The sequence below is a fragment of the Typha latifolia genome, chromosome 14 (genome assembly GCF_019914945.1).
Source record: "Typha latifolia isolate L0001 chromosome 14, TyphaL0001v2, whole genome shotgun sequence".
NCBI lineage: Eukaryota > Viridiplantae > Streptophyta > Magnoliopsida > Poales > Typhaceae > Typha > Typha latifolia.
In genome coordinates this window covers 2347724-2363341 of record NC_133099.1, presented here as the reverse complement: position 1 = coordinate 2363341, position 15618 = coordinate 2347724, and the positions used below count along the sequence as shown (strand labels likewise).

The 15618-nt window shown below is 40.5% G+C and overlaps 4 protein-coding genes across 4 annotated transcripts; 1 reads left to right on the top strand and 3 right to left on the bottom strand.

The window, feature by feature from the left end:
* Positions 1-277: 277 nt before the first annotated feature.
* Positions 278-7744, top strand: LOC140800987 (phospholipase D delta). The gene is made up of 10 exons (XM_073155959.1): positions 278-1544; positions 2247-2363; positions 3010-3204; positions 3285-3557; positions 3643-3711; positions 3841-3988; positions 5005-5153; positions 5725-5895; positions 6360-6557; positions 7187-7744. Exons 1-10 carry the CDS (start codon positions 603-605, stop codon positions 7478-7480), a joined length of 2556 nt encoding a protein of 851 aa, XP_073012060.1. The 5' UTR covers positions 278-602; the 3' UTR covers positions 7481-7744.
* Positions 7745-8262: 518 nt separating this feature from the next.
* Positions 8263-9607, bottom strand: LOC140801077 (plastocyanin A'/A''-like). The gene has a single exon (XM_073156078.1). It carries the CDS (start codon positions 8934-8936, stop codon positions 8427-8429), a length of 510 nt encoding a protein of 169 aa, XP_073012179.1. The 5' UTR covers positions 8937-9607; the 3' UTR covers positions 8263-8426.
* A 2324-nt stretch (positions 9608-11931) lies between these two features.
* On the bottom strand, positions 11932-13203 carry LOC140801076 (uncharacterized). Its single transcript, XM_073156077.1, has 4 exons — positions 12863-13203; positions 12684-12760; positions 12333-12587; positions 11932-12240 (listed from the first exon to the last, which is right to left on the bottom strand). The coding sequence occupies exons 1-4, from the start codon at positions 12981-12983 to the stop codon at positions 12079-12081; spliced, it is 615 nt and encodes a 204-aa protein (XP_073012178.1). The 5' UTR covers positions 12984-13203; the 3' UTR covers positions 11932-12078.
* A 233-nt stretch (positions 13204-13436) lies between these two features.
* Positions 13437-15618, bottom strand: LOC140801376 (pentatricopeptide repeat-containing protein At3g24000, mitochondrial-like). The gene has a single exon (XM_073156456.1). It carries the CDS (start codon positions 15600-15602, stop codon positions 14052-14054), a length of 1551 nt encoding a protein of 516 aa, XP_073012557.1. The 5' UTR covers positions 15603-15618; the 3' UTR covers positions 13437-14051.

Below are 15618 nucleotides of genomic sequence, written 5' to 3'. Positions count from 1 at the left end.
CCTAATAAGTTAGCTCGTTATCATCTGACCTAATCATCAAAAAGAATTAACTCCATTGTTGTGTAGGCAAAAATCTGTTATCAGTAATTTTAAAAAGTACAGAGGTGAAATAAAAATCAAATGCAATGTTTGGCATATAACTATTAGGGTGTTTGTAAAAGAAATCCAATAATAACGAGTACAATTAAGATGGTTCAGTGCGTTTTTTATTTGTATTTAATTAAAAATAGGAGTGGAATTAAAAATACTTTAAAACAGGGTGTAAATTGTAATAGACAAGCCCGAATGGGCAGACATTGTGGTAGTGAGAGAGAGAGAGAGAGAGAGAGAGAGAGAGAGGTCTGAGAGTACTCCAAACCAAAGCATCTTAACGGGACTACCTCGTCCCTCCTACTACTATCCGGACGGAGCAAAAGCCGGTTCCCCACTTATCCCGTCGGTTCCACACCGTACGAGAGACCGTTACGCCAGCTGTCGCGTTTAAAGTTCCGGCTCTCTCCTCGCATCTACCTCTCTCTCTCTTCTTCTTCTTCTTCTTCTTCTTATTCTTCTTCCCCAGAAGTCAGAACCTTTAGCTAACTGCTACCCGAAGAGAAGCAACCATGGCTTCGTCCTCCTCAGGGTCGCCGGTCAAGGAGGTGCTGCTTCACGGCGATCTCGACCTCTGGATCTTGGAGGCTCGCTACCTCCCAAACATGGACATGCTTTCCGAGCACCTTCGCCGCTGCTTCGCCCCTTGCGGATGCCCTAGAGCCACCAAATCCCCTCCCGATACTGAATCCTCTCAGTCTCAATCCGAACACCACCACCGCAAGATCATCACCAGTGACCCCTATGTGACCGTCTCGGTCGCCGGCGCCGTCGTTGCACGCACACGTGTCATCCCTAACTCGCAGGAACCGAATTGGAACGAGCACTTCGTAGTCCCCCTCGCGCACCGCACCGCTGCCCTCGAGTTCAACGTCAAGGATAACGACGTCTTCGGCGCCCAGCTCATCGGCACCGCCACCGTCCCCGCCCAACTGCTCACCTCCGGCCAAGAAATCCGCGAATGGTTCCCAGTGATTTCATCAAACGGCAAGACCCCAAAGCCCGGCACCGCGCTCCTCATCGCGGTCAAGTTCCGGCCTTTGGAAGCTGATCCGGAGTACCGCCATGGCATCGCCGGTGATCCCCAGAAGCGCGGGGTTAGGGAGGCGTACTTCCCGGTCAGGAAAGGCGGGGAGGTGACGCTTTACCAGGATGCCCATGTGAAAGAGGGGGATCTCCCGGAGATTGAATTGGAGAATGGGAAAACGTTCAAGCAGGGCACTTGCTGGGAGGATATGTGCCATGCGATTCTTGAAGCGCATCATTTGATTTATATGGTTGGATGGTCGGTGTACGACAAGGTGAAGCTCATTAGGGAGCCGACGCGGCCATTGCCGAAAGGCGGGGATTTGACACTCGGGGACTTGCTCAAGTATAAGTCGCAGGAGGGGCTTAGAGTTTGCTTGCTGGTGTGGGATGATAAGACTTCACATGATAAATTATTTATCAAGACGGTGAGGCAGTTTGACCTCCTTTTCTCTCGCTGAATTCATGATTTGGTTAACTTAGAATTTTTGTTCTCTAGACCATCGCTCTGTGTTCCTTTGATCTGAAGGGCTATACTATTTTTGATATTGAAGTGCTTGATAAAATTTTTGATCAAAATAATTTAGTACCCAGGGAGGATCTTTACCCTAAAACTACAGCGGATCACAACATAGTTCGAAATTTCGGTTTTGGTTTTGGTTTCAGCTTGGTTAAAAAATAAAAATTTTTGGTCGGTTTCTCTTCTAATTTTGTTGTATCGATAGATTAAATCAAGACTTCTTTTGATAAATAATATTTTTTAGATTGTTTTTTAATGTACCACACAAAATCTAATAACCTTTGAGCAATAAAGTTGATATTAAGTTAGGTACAAGTTAGATTCAAGTCAAATCTAGCTTAGAATTTAAAATATATATTAAAAAAATATTATCAGGGTTGTTTTAGGGGGTAGTTTTGGATCGAATAGAATTGGAACGCGAAACATTTCAGCAAAACGTCTTGGTCTCAGACTCTCAGACAAAACTTCAAACCGTGGATCCCAAATAGTTGGGACCAAAAGGCTTCATTGTTGTTGTTTTTGTTGCTTGTTACCTGTAATATCCTTGTGATTTCTTTATTGTTTATGGCAATGAGTGTCACTAATTGATGTTCTTAATGGGATTTTGTAGGGGGGAGTGATGCAAACACATGATGAAGAAACTCGAAAGTTCTTCAAGCATTCTTCAGTCATTTGTGTGCTGTCACCTCGTTACGCCAGCAGCAAGCTGAGCATCTTCAAACAGCAGGCAGGCCTCCTACCATGAATTTATCTTTTTCTGTACTTCAAAGGCATGCTTGTTTTAGCTTCCATGAAGACGAATATTACTTGCAGGACAACTATTTCTGTGATATGGTTAAGCAAGTGTTAATTGCTTAAATAAGTACTATTATGTTCCCGAAGAACTTATTTGGTTTGAAGTTAAGTTTCAAATTCGATTAGTTAGTCCTATTTCTTAGTCTTGATTTTTTTAAGACTAAACTTAATTAGATATAAAAAAGATAAAAAAATATTTAGTTACTAAATCAGTTTAGGAATTCCTGAACCAGTTCCGGAGGAGTTCCTAAACTCAAAGCAAACAAAGCCAAAAGGAATTATGCCGATTAAGCCAGCTGTTGGCTCATTTTCAAGTGCTTCAAACATATTTTATTTTTTAAATGCATCTAGGTGACCAAAATACAAGGTATTTTTTATTGTTAGAATTATACATCTGTCCTTACCATTATCATGTCATGGCATAAAACTCATTTCTCCTGTCCTATTTTGTCATATCGTATATCTGAGATCACTTTTGATACTATGGTGAAATCTTTTTCTCTTTTGGTCTATTTGGTTGTGTTAATCTAAATTATTTCTCTTGTACTCTCAAATAACCTTTTATCTCTAGCATGCAGGTTGTGGGGACTCTCTTTACGCATCATCAGAAATGTTTGCTGGTTGATACACATGCTTCTGGAAATAACCGCAAAATTACAGCTTTCATAGGAGGTCTTGATCTCTGTGATGGCCGCTATGATACACCAAAACATAGGCTTTTCCATGATCTTGACACTGTATTTCAAAATGATTTCCATAACCCCACATTTGCTGTGAGTATATTTTTCCTTCTCGTCCCTTCTTTATTTGTTTGTGGCAGCATCCATATTCTTTCCTCTTTTATGATCTGCAGGCAGACACTCAAGGTCCTAGACAACCATGGCATGATTTACACTGCAGAATTGATGGTCCTGCTGCATATGATGTCCTTAAAAATTTTGAGCAGCGTTGGCGGAAGGCAACAAAATGGCGTAACTTTCTTAGAAGTAAATCTCACTGGAAAGATGATTCTCTAATAAAACTAGATCGTATTTCATGGATACAAAGTCCTTCAGATACTGTTCCAAATGATGATCCCAGTTTATGGGTTTCCAGGGAAGAAGATTCTGCAAATTGGCATGTTCAGGTTGTAGAGCATGATGTTTTCTAGAATTATGTTTACTTTGAATTTCATTGTTGACATGTAAACCTGATCACTTTTAGTTTCTCAGGTTTTCCGCTCTATAGATTCTGGATCAGTAAAAGGTTTTCCCAAAGACTGTCAAAGAGCCGTGCGTGAGGTGGGTTTTAGAACATTTTTTCTATATACATAAGTACTTCTTTTGCGTAGAACGATTGTGAGAAAACTACATCCTTTGTCACATACTGTACAGCTTTTACTGACTTATTCTTCAACAAACTTACTGCAGCACCTTATCTGTCGAAAGAATATAGTAATAGATATGAGCATCCACACAGCATATGTCAGGGCAATCAGATCTGCGCAGCACTTCATATATATCGAAAATCAATATTTTCTCGGTTCTTCATATGGTTGGCCATCCTACACGAATGCAGGTCTGGAATATTCTTCTTTTTACCCTATCCAAAATTTAGTATCTAGAAGCTATTTCTACCTAAAGCATAAATGCTATACTAATCTGAAGCTTTATGAAATGAGGTGTTGGTACTTTGTGCTGTAACCGACAGTTAAGATTTGCCTTTAATGGTTCCACCTAGTGTTAATTAAAATTTCAGCTCAGCACATCCATCTAGGACAGTGGCAAACTATGAAGTCTATTTTTTCTCCTCATAACCAGTTGATTCCCCATCTAGAATAGCCCAATGTCTTCACAAATAATGTTAAACTCACTTGATTGAATTCTTAGCTCTTGATCCTTTATAGTTCATATATTACTTCATGTTACTCCCTGATAGTCATCAAGTAGGAACTTTTTATACTCCTGTTGAAAATTTAAATGCTGATGACAACAATCATTACCTCTACCAAGGACCAATACTGGGATCTAGCTACCTTAGCCCAAAGAAGGACAAGAAAATCAAAGGGAAAATATGGAAAGAATCAGAGGAAAACAAGCTACACACCTCTGGGCACCAGATTTCATTTCCCTATTTATTCTTACTGTTTCCTATCCAAATTCTGGCAACAATGCCTAGACAAGGCCTAAAGAAGACTAAAAAGTTACAAGAGGAAGGAGGCAACTAGTAAAGTCGAGATTGGAGGAGGGGGTGGGCAGGTCAGGGAGAGTGTTTTTTTGGGCTAGGTTCGAGTTGGATTTGGTTGGGAGAAAGCAAAATCTGATCCAAAAGATTAGATTTTAAATTATGGATTTTATTCCACCAGTCCCATCAGTTTCTGCCTAAACAAAAATGAAGCTGGTGATTTTAGCTACTCGGTGGATGTTAAACAGGTCCTAGCAAAACAATCCATTTTGTATTTGATGAAATTATTATTAGCTATCCAGAAATACATGGTTGGACATGCTTTCATTTTTGTCCTTGTGATGATTATAGTACGTCCTGCTTGTATTAGCTTAAGGCTTCTGTATTCATACTTTTATTGCCATTGGCAGGTGCTGATAATCTAATACCAATGGAAATAGCATTAAAAGTTGCAAGCAAGATTAGAGCTGGGGAGCGATTTGCTGTGTATATAGTCATACCAATGTGGCCGGAAGGGGTCCCAACTTCTGCCTCTGTTCAAGAAATTCTCTTTTGGCAGGTAGTTTTATGTCCCTATGCACTTCGCAATCTTTACTTCTTGAGAGTTGAGACTTAAAATCTAATAAAATTGTCATCAATATTTGTTAGACGAAAGTCTGAAAATATTTTCTTGTATGTATTCTGACTTACTGAGGGAATACTATCTTGCTAAGATGCTAAGTTTATAGAGGTTATTTCACACTTTCGTCAATTTCAAGGAAGCTTTTAATTTTAGACTGCACTTCCACTGTCTGGAATAATTGAACATTTTGCACTTTCATCGGCTGCACTTTATGAAAAAGCATTGTCTTACTTATGACTCTTATCGATTAGTTTTATTGTCTTAAATTACAGGGAGACCCACTAATGTACATAATTTATGTTTTGCAAAAGATGCATAAAGTATCCTCTTCATGTAACTGGTGGCTGTCAGGATTGGGGACTGTTAGATCATATTGATAAGTGAATGAATTTTTCAGCTGCCTTTTGCTGTTCTTAGTTCTTACCTATCAATTATCATTTGATCTGCTGTTCTGGTTTTGTTTTCTTCGAGATACATTATATAGTTTACTATTATGCCAACCTTGCAGGGCCAGACTATCCAGATGATGTACGAAATCATTGCAAACGAGCTCAAATCTATGGAGCTTGAGAATGCACATCCACAGGACTACCTGAATTTCTACTGTCTTGGCAACCGGGAAGAACTGCCCAATGGTAACTCTCAGGAAGATAATCAGTCTACAGAAAAAAGTACAGCGGTAATCTATATTTAGAGTTTAAACTACAGATTATTTAATCTCGATTGATTCTTATCCTTTACTTTGTCAAGTCTGATTTGCCTATTTCTCAGCCTGATTAAACTATCTAGTCCATCATCTGTTCCTCTGGTTCATGTACCGCTCAGGCATTTATTCATCCTTCTTAAGCAGGAGAAGATTTTTATGTCCATGTTTTTTTTTCATGTTTTTATTTCACTTATGTAATTAGCCTACACATATGACGTTCTACGAAGTTTTAGATTGTTGTGAAATGCATGTGTTGTTTTCTACCCTTTACTGTAATTTCTTAACATTGAAAATAAGTACTGGGAAAGATAATTATTATGCATCTCAATACTATATTTTGACTTCGATGAAAGTTGCTTTTGGGCTCCAATTCTTTGGCTGTCATTTGTTATATGGTTCAGTGGTATTCACAGATTTCCTATCTCAAATATACTCAGGCATTGGCCCAAAAGTTCCGGCGTTTCATGATTTATGTTCATGCTAAGGGAATGATAGTGGATGATGAGTACGTTATCTTGGGGTCAGCTAATATTAATCAAAGATCTCTAGCTGGGTCAAGAGATACTGAAATTGCTATGGGCGCATACCAACCCCATCATACATGGGCTGAGAAAAAGAGACATCCACATGGCCAGGTTGGTCACTACCTTCTTAATATTTCCTCATGTCGATTGAACTGCTATCACATCATTAAATGTCTTCTATGCAATTGTTCATTTGAACAAGTAAATCATTCATCTGGAATAAGATCCTGTAGCAGAATAAGCCTTGCTAGAAAAGGATGTGATGATTTTCTTTGTTTTCCTATTCGTTCCAAATTATTTTGTAATATCTTATATAAAGCTGAGATAAGCATAGTATGCTCCTTTTATATAACACTGCTAGAAGCCTAGGACTGTCCTTTTTGGATCATAGCCTTGGAATTTTTCATTCTAAAATTCCTCGTCCTTGTTCACTATTTATTACTGATTTAATAATCTCTTTAACAAGAGAAAATAACAGGGCATCTTTAACAAAAATTGCAACCCCAAGAGCAACCGAGCAAACTGAATTAGAATTCATAAATAACCAATTGCAACTTCTGACAGTAACCATCAAGCCATATATATATGAGATGATGTAAATTTGGACGATGATTATTTCACCTGTTCTTTTCCTGTAACCCCTAAAATTAATGTGCAATCAGTTTAACATTTGCTTTATGCTTTCTGTTACTTATTTGGATGTATCTTGAAAAAATGGATAACTATCGTTTATGCCACAGGTATATGGATACAGGATGTCTCTGTGGGCTGAGCATTTAGGCACTGTAAACGACTGTTTTACGGAGCCCAACAGTTTGGACTGTGTGAAATATGTGAATCAAATAGCTGATGACAACTGGACAAGATTCACTGCAGAGGAAGTAATACCATTACAAGGGCACCTTCTCAAGTATCCAATCAAAGTAGAAGCTAATGGCAAGGCGGGTCCGCTGCCGAACCATGAGTGCTTCCCTGATGTTGGTGGCAAGGTTCTTGGGGCGCCCACTTCGCTTCCTGATACACTAACCATGTAGAGTCCTTAAAAACTTTCAATGTTTGAAAACTTATAAGATTCCACAAAGATTTCCTCTTTCTCCTTCAGTGTCAATCTCATCCCAACGGAAGGAGAAAAGGCAAAGAGAAATAGATGTAAAAGAACATGTTCTCTAAAGTTGACACATGGAAGTTGGGAGCTGATGTATTTTGTATTTATTGATTTTCTTATTTTCTTGTATTCCTTAATTAATCTGATATTGTTTTATAGAACAGAATAATATTAGGTGTGGTTTATCTGCTCATTTCGTTCTTAAGCTTTCAAGTTTTGCCCGTTTTCCTTTATTTTTATGCTAATATTTTCCTTTTGTTTTTAGTGGATGGATGGATGGATGGGTACTCGTAGTTATTCAGTGATTCGCATGTATTGCAGCTTAACGTTGATACATTAAAATTTGCCCTTCTCTAATGAAGTGAATCCCGCCATCTGTGCTTAATGTGAATCAAGCCAGAGCTAGCTGTTTTTAGGAAATTGGAAAGGTTTTCTTTGGCATACGAGTATATAATGACTCCTCGATTTCCAAGTTATTTTGCAACTTTGATGAGTTCATAAGGAATACTATCAGTATATTCCATTTTCTGAACTTGAATGCCCTTCTTTCCCACACTCCAATTTTCTCATCTTTAGTTATCTCTCTCTCTCTCTCTCTCTCTCTCTCTCTCTCTCTCTCTCTCTCTCTCTCTATATATATATATATATATATATATAAACAGAGCAGAAGGGGGTTTTGTGTGTTAGAATTGCAATTATAAATGGCAATGGTTAAAGAGATACAAAAGAAACATATATAGATAAGTATACAACGACTGAAACGCCAGGCCACTGTTTATAAAGAAGAATTCAATTAAGATACATAAGCTTCGCATCTCAGGAGGTGTACTCACAATCAAGGCATGCATATTAACCACAATCAGGAACAAAACCCTCTAGTTAACGGTCACCTTTCCGACCATCCCAGCTCCCTGGTGAGGAGCACAGTAGAAGGTGTACGATCCCTTCTCCTTCAGAGTCACCTCGTACGTCTCCCCCGGCCCATTCAGGTACTCCTCCTCCTTCATGGATATGGCGTTGACGTCGACGCCGGACGGGATCTCGTCCTCGTCGAAGACCACGTTGTGCGGGAACCCGGCGTTGTTCTTGAACACGATCTTCTCGCCCGCGGCGACCGAGAAGTCGTTCGGCACGAACGCGAGGGACCCGTCGCCGCCGCCGAGCAGGATGTCGATTGCGAGGGCGTTGCTCGCCAGCATGGCGCTCGCGGCGGTGGCGGCGACGGCCACGCCAACCTCTTTGAGCGAGGCGCGGGCCGACATAGCCATCGGAGGAGGCGAAGTCCTCGGGGCCGAGATGGTGGCGGCTCTGGTGGCGGCGGCGCCGCCAGCCTTGAGGCCGGTGAAGGAAGGGATTGTAACGGCTGCAGAGGTGAGGCTGGCCATTGCCTGTGGCTTTTCTAGCTAGTTTAGTTTCTAAATTCTACTTTACAAGGGAGGGAGTAGTGTTGGAGTATATATAAATCGATTGCTTTGTAGATGGATAGTTGGCTGGCTTTGTAGTACCGGAGAAGAGGAGGTGATTGGATAAAATGGGTGGCAGAGAGAGAGGGTGTTATCTCTGTGGTGTTCTCCTATTGGTCGGATTGGATTAGATATTGTCTGACATGGCATAGTGGGGATGATATGTGGTTAGACGAATGAGGGAGTGGATGGGGGAAGAGAGATGAACAAACCTACGTGTCAGAATTGCCACCTCTCGTAATGGCACAAATCTTGTTCTGGATTTGTCCCAGTGGTGCACAAGTCATTAGTAGCTTGTGGCTAATCTTGGAAACAGCCTAGTGCAAGGTTCTTTGACTGGGAAAATACTACAACAAATAGGGATTTGCATGAGAAAGTCTTCTATCGATAATTTTAGATTTTTAAATTTACTATAACTAAGGAGTTTTTTTCTTGTAGATTGCCCCAACAATAGTGCTAGCATATTATCAGTTATAAAGATCACCTAGAAAAGCTTGTATACTACTATATACTACAATTTATTAGGACAAACCTGTCGAAATAAAATGTTCTATTGGGTAATAATACAACAATATATTAGGGGCTCATGAAAGTACTCTGGTTTGAATCCTAATGACATCAGTATCTAGTAGAATATCATTAAGTTCTCCTTCACTCCAAAAACTATAATTCAATGTCTTACAAGATAAAAAAAAAAGAAGAGTAGCCCCTACGTTCTTTTATTATTTATTTTACTGTCAGAGAGAGGTGAGAACTATTTGTGTGGCAGACACGTCCAGGTCCATTCGGTGACACATCGTTGGATGCACGCCCGAATAAATTTGGCAGAACGGGTGTAAAACTTGAAATAGGTAGTTTTGACAGTTAAAGGCAGTTCTATCTCATCAACCTAAGGTAACATCGTCATCAGCAACCCAGAAGAAAACCCAAATCAACTCATATTGGAATGCAATAGAAGCTTTCTCCAAATTACTAGTAAAAATAAAGATCAAAAGGAGATGATAGACAAAATAAACAAACAGGTAGAAGATTACAGAAGATATAAAACTGCAGAAAAGGAATATTTCTTACTGGTTGATTGAGAATGTTGACGAGAACATACTTAGGCAGTGCATCTTTCTGGAGGCCGCTGCCATTATGATTCCTTTTTGAGAAAACACCGGTACTGATTCTTAAATAGCTGAAATAGACAAGAAGAATTTGAGTACACAAAAGTGTGATAATTCCATCTGAAAATATGGAAGAATCACCATTGATAAACTACCTGCAGCAATTCTACTCCAATTGGCGACTCCTCGTATTTATGAAGAATAGATAAGTCAATCACCATAGGAGAATATACTTATATGATCAAATGCAGAATTTCTGAACTCCAGCAGATGGGTTCCCGTGGACACCATTGCAGATGCCAGAAAGAATACAGAATATGCTGACAACAGCACAATACACTCACATAGCCAGCAATTTAGATTGCTAATAACCTATGGTCTCACAAAAACTCATGAAATTTCCAATAGACTCAGAAGAAAAAAAAAATGAGGAAGAAATGCAATACAAATTTACAACAAAAAGCCATGATATGAAAAGTATCCTCAGATCCCTGATTATATCAAGGCAGTTTCCTCTGCTTCTTTTGCTTCAAGTCCATCAAAGATCTAAAAGATGCCAATTGAAACAACAACAACTTGGTAATTAATATTTTTACAAAAGGTTTAGCATTAAGAGTCTCTACTCAAGACATAACCTCCCAGAGTTTGATGCAGCAACAATACTGTTAAACCTTTTTTTCTCATCCTAAAAGAAACTCATCCAAACTACTTGGACATGGGTTCTCAGGAGGTCAGCGCATTGTTTGAACTTTGAAGTAATATCATAACTAGAATCAATAGTTTTGAACCATGCATATTCAAGCTTCTTCATATCATACCAAAACTTTAGTTTGAGTTGTCTTAGGCTCCCTCTTCCTCCCTTGTATACAAAACAAATTTAGGGAACCAAAATTTGAACTTATGGATCTTATATTTAACTCCTATAAACTTAGAGCGCTGTTTAAAGGTAAAGGTACATGGCTGACAGATTTAACAAAATTCTGAGGAGAAAGAAGTACTGGATCAATGGATGATGAGTAGCTTATACCGATGGACAAGGACAATAATAATATGTGGAGTGGCAGAAGTTATCATCGAATCAATATATGAAGTGCACTATGGAAAGATCAGTGATTTAGCAAAAGTTAAATGTGAGACTAGTTCATCTAAAACTCCATATAGTTTCATATCAGGTGGGCCTCTCATAGAAATGTATGCAGTTATCAATAGATAATGCAACATAAAATCTCATGCACCAGAGAAATGTGTTAGTTGCGATTTGAGAGGTTCTTTCAAATATTTGTCTTCAACAAATTTCATTGGTAAACCCTATGGCGAAAAGGAATGGAGGATCAGATCGATGAAAAAAAGTTATTCACAAAGAATCAGATGCTTCTATGGCCTCCTAGACTGTTTTTTCTCAAGCTATTGTTTCTCCCTGTGCACTATACCTTGTGTCAGATGAGTGATCATTCTCAATATTGATCATAAGAAAAATGATAGAAAAAACATTACTGAGAGTGCATAACTATTCAATTTCAAGCTGAAACAAGCAAGCGACTAGTTTAATGATTCGAGCATGCAGTCATAGAGAAACCCCAAATCATGCCCCTATCACCAAGAAGTATTTCTAAGAACAAAGTGCATTTGAACTCTTCAAAATGAGATAATCTCAAAATCATCCACAGAAAATAAACTTAAATGGAAACATCACACAACCATCAATAAAGAAACTTGACTACCTCATTCTTAGACAAGCTTAAAAGACAACTTCTAACACTTCATAGAAGCAGTGAATCAACACGATATAATAGTAACAGCTAAATAAATTGTTTCATAAGATATTTTGCACTAAAAAGTGAACATATATATATATATATACAACTGTCAGCAAGTTAGTATCATTAACTTCAATATATACACTCCTATCCTTTTTCTTATTATTAACATAACCATATAAGACCAGAATCAACTTCTCAAAACACCGGGAAAATATTCTCATCATCCTCATCGCCGTCGTCTAGGAAATTGAATGGCACATCTCCTCTATAGCGAAAACTCGGATTCACGTAACACTTCATCTCATGGAACAGATTCAGATTGTCCACGAGTTTATGGAACACATTGCATCCACAACACTGGCCACCCACCAAAATCAAATCTTTCTCAGAAAACAATCAAGAGAACACTAAAGATAATACAATTAAGCTCCAAAAGATAAAATTTTCACCTGGACAAAGACGGTGCCATCGGTATACGCGTGAGGGTTGATAGCGCGAGTGGTTCGCTGCCCGCAGACGTTGCAGGTGAAGGCTACGCGCATCCGGCGGCGGGGGGATTTGGTGAAGAGCGACCAGGGGAAGGTCGAGACCGGTCGATTGGTGGCAAGATCGGAGTCGGTGGGGATAGAAGGGCCTTCCATACCCGATCCGGTGGTCCAGCCTCTTCCAGCGGCAGCGCTCAGAACCAGACCCATCGCAGCATCCTAATCCCTCGCAAATCCATAAGAAGCGACTTGATACCGGAATCCAGCATCAGAGAGATTAGATTGGGGGATCGGATAATTTTGATTACTACTTACCTTGGAAAGAGGGGAAAAAGGGACTAGAGCGTTAGGGTTTTCCGGATCGGAGTGGAGATCGGATTCGCCTTCTCGACCTGGATTACACGTGAAAAGATTGAAGAGATATTAGAGTCACGGTTATCGATTCAAAGCGAAAATATCAAGATATAGAGGCGAGAGAGAGAGAGAGAGAGTACTCTTGGCAGCGATCGGGAGGAGGAGAGGGCGTTTGAGGAAGCTTCGCTTGGGAGAGAACACGGAGAAGGGTGAAGGTGACGAGGCGATCGGTGCGGAGGCGGAGGCGGCGATGGACTCCATGACTGCGAACGGGCTGAAGAGGAGGGGAGGAGGTGAATGCTCGGGAATAGAGGAGAGAAGGGGAAGAACGTGTGGGAATCGAACTCCACGGTCCGATGGTTGCCAAAATTAGATGGGAAATGGAGATTTTTGTGGTCACTTTGTCCGGTTCTGCGGTGCGCCAGAAATTGGCTTGCAAGTAGGGGGTGGGGGAGTTACAAGCTATAAATGGAGGAGTTCCAAAATAGAATTTTCTTTTTCCCCCATTTCACACCCTGCCTAATGTTTATTGCCTTTTTACACCCCGTCTTTCCAATATTTTTAACTTGATCTGTGGATTTCTTTTTGTTAAAACTTTAAAATAATATTTCTTTTATAAATAAATTTAATCAGATAACTAACCAAAATAGCACTACGGAGTTCGATGTTTCACTAAAATTTAAATAAGCGAGACTACGTGAAAACGGACAATAGTTAAAAATCTAAATATAATTATTCATATAAATTTGCTTCTAACAATGATCTTCAGAAGTACACGTTGGACAATAATAATGTCTTTCATTAATCTAAACAACGTAGCTTTCATCTGTGTTCTTAGTTCATGACTAACCTAGGATAATCAAACATCTTCTGTAATCTAACTGGTCTATCATTCCACATCAATCTCCATGACTCCACAGCAGAATCACAGAGTTCCAGTAATTGAAATGATAAAATTCTCCCTGCAATGTGAATAATGATAGTTTCGTTCCCCATGTCCCAGATGGTCACTAGGAAGCTGCATATGCTCCAATGGGATTGTCTCACAGTACTGACATCAAACCCTTTTGTTCCTTTGCCTTTCTAGTCCTGTCCGAATAGCTAATATCCCAGAAAAGGTGCAGCTTTGGACACTTACAAGTTCAGACACAATAACGAGCCAGACTGTAGTCTACAATTTGCTTCATAGGCAGCTGATATTTTATCATCCACAAGCAACTTGGTGAGCTTCCAAGATGCATTACAGTTCAGCCATTGCAGCTGATAACCATTGTGTTCACTTGTTGAGATAGCATAACTTTCTATTGAATCATTTGAATGATTGACCCATTAACCCAATGATGCCACCTCTTCTTCTGCTACCACTTTCTGTAGCTGCTCTAAAACATTGAATATGTCGCTGGCCATTGGATGAGACTCATCTTCCACGCCGAATGCATGGATTTCAGTATCCACCTCCACCATGCTACATCCAAGCGGCTTTCTAACCCCTCTATCCCTCATTGCCTTCCTCACCCTAGCCGCATCCTCCCACCGCTCTGCCTCCTCATACATACTAGCCAATGCTGAGTACCGCCCTGCATTCTCCGCATCGAGAAGAAACAACCTCTTGGCAGCCTCCTCCGCGAGCTCTATATTCTTGTATATCCTGCAAGCCCCTAGCAATGCACCCCAGACATCCTTCTCTGGCTCAATCGGCATGGCCATGATGAACTCCAGTGCCCGACTTAGTTGCCCAGCACGACCTAGTAGGTCCACCATGCAGGCATAGTGAACCTGTCCCTTATCTACTCCATAGTTGTCCATCATTTCGAAAATCTCAAACCCCTTATCAACCAACCCAGCATGACTGCAAGCTGAGAGCACACAGATGAAGCAAATACTATCCGGTGCAGCACCCAATTCCAGCATCTTATTGAACACCTCCAATGCTTCCAAAGCATGACCATGATTCCCATAAGCTTGAATCATCGAGTTATACACTACAAGATTCGGATTGCCTACACGGTCAAAGAGTTCCCGAGAAGTGTCCAAGCGACCACAATTTGCATACATGCCAATGAACCCACTGGCTAATGCATCATCCATTCCCATACCGGTCTTCACTGCATATGAGTGAGCCCACATACCTTCTTGTGCAGCTGCCATTTCAGTGCAAGCAGGAAGAACAGCAACAAGTGTGACACGGTCGGGTTTGCAACCTTCTCCATTTTTCAACATCTGATGGAGAAGCACAATGGCTTCACTAGCATCATCATTTTGAGCATAACCAGCAATCATTGAATTCCAACTAACAATATCTTTAACACGAATACTATCGAAGACCTTCCTCCCTGTAGCAACTTCATGATATTTAGCATAGAAGGTTACAAGCGCATTACCAACAAACAAATCCAAATCCAGCCCAATTCTCACAACATGTCCATGAACCGATTTCCCAATTTGCTCGTCACCTAGAGCTGCACAAGCCTTGATGACAAATGGGTAGGTGTAACAATTCATTGGAACAGAGCCCCGAAGCATGCGCACAAAAATGACAATAGCTTCAACTTGCGGGCCAGCATTGGCATAGCTACGAATCATGACGTTCCACAGGAGGACGTCTCTTTGGGGTGCCCGGTCGAACACCTTGCGGGCATCTTCCATGCCCCCGCGGCCCAGGTCTGCATAGAGACTCACGAGCTTGGATGCTAAGAATGGGTTGTGATCGAGCCCGGAAGTGATGATTTGGGCGTGGATTTGGGCGAGGGATTTGTGTCCTGAGTGGGATTGAAGCAGGCGAGAGTAGTCATAGGAGTCTCTTTGAGGCCTTGGCATTGATACATCTCTGAAGCATCTCTTAAGGATATGGAGTCGGAGGATAGAATAGCAACTAAGCATCTGGCTCTAATAGCAA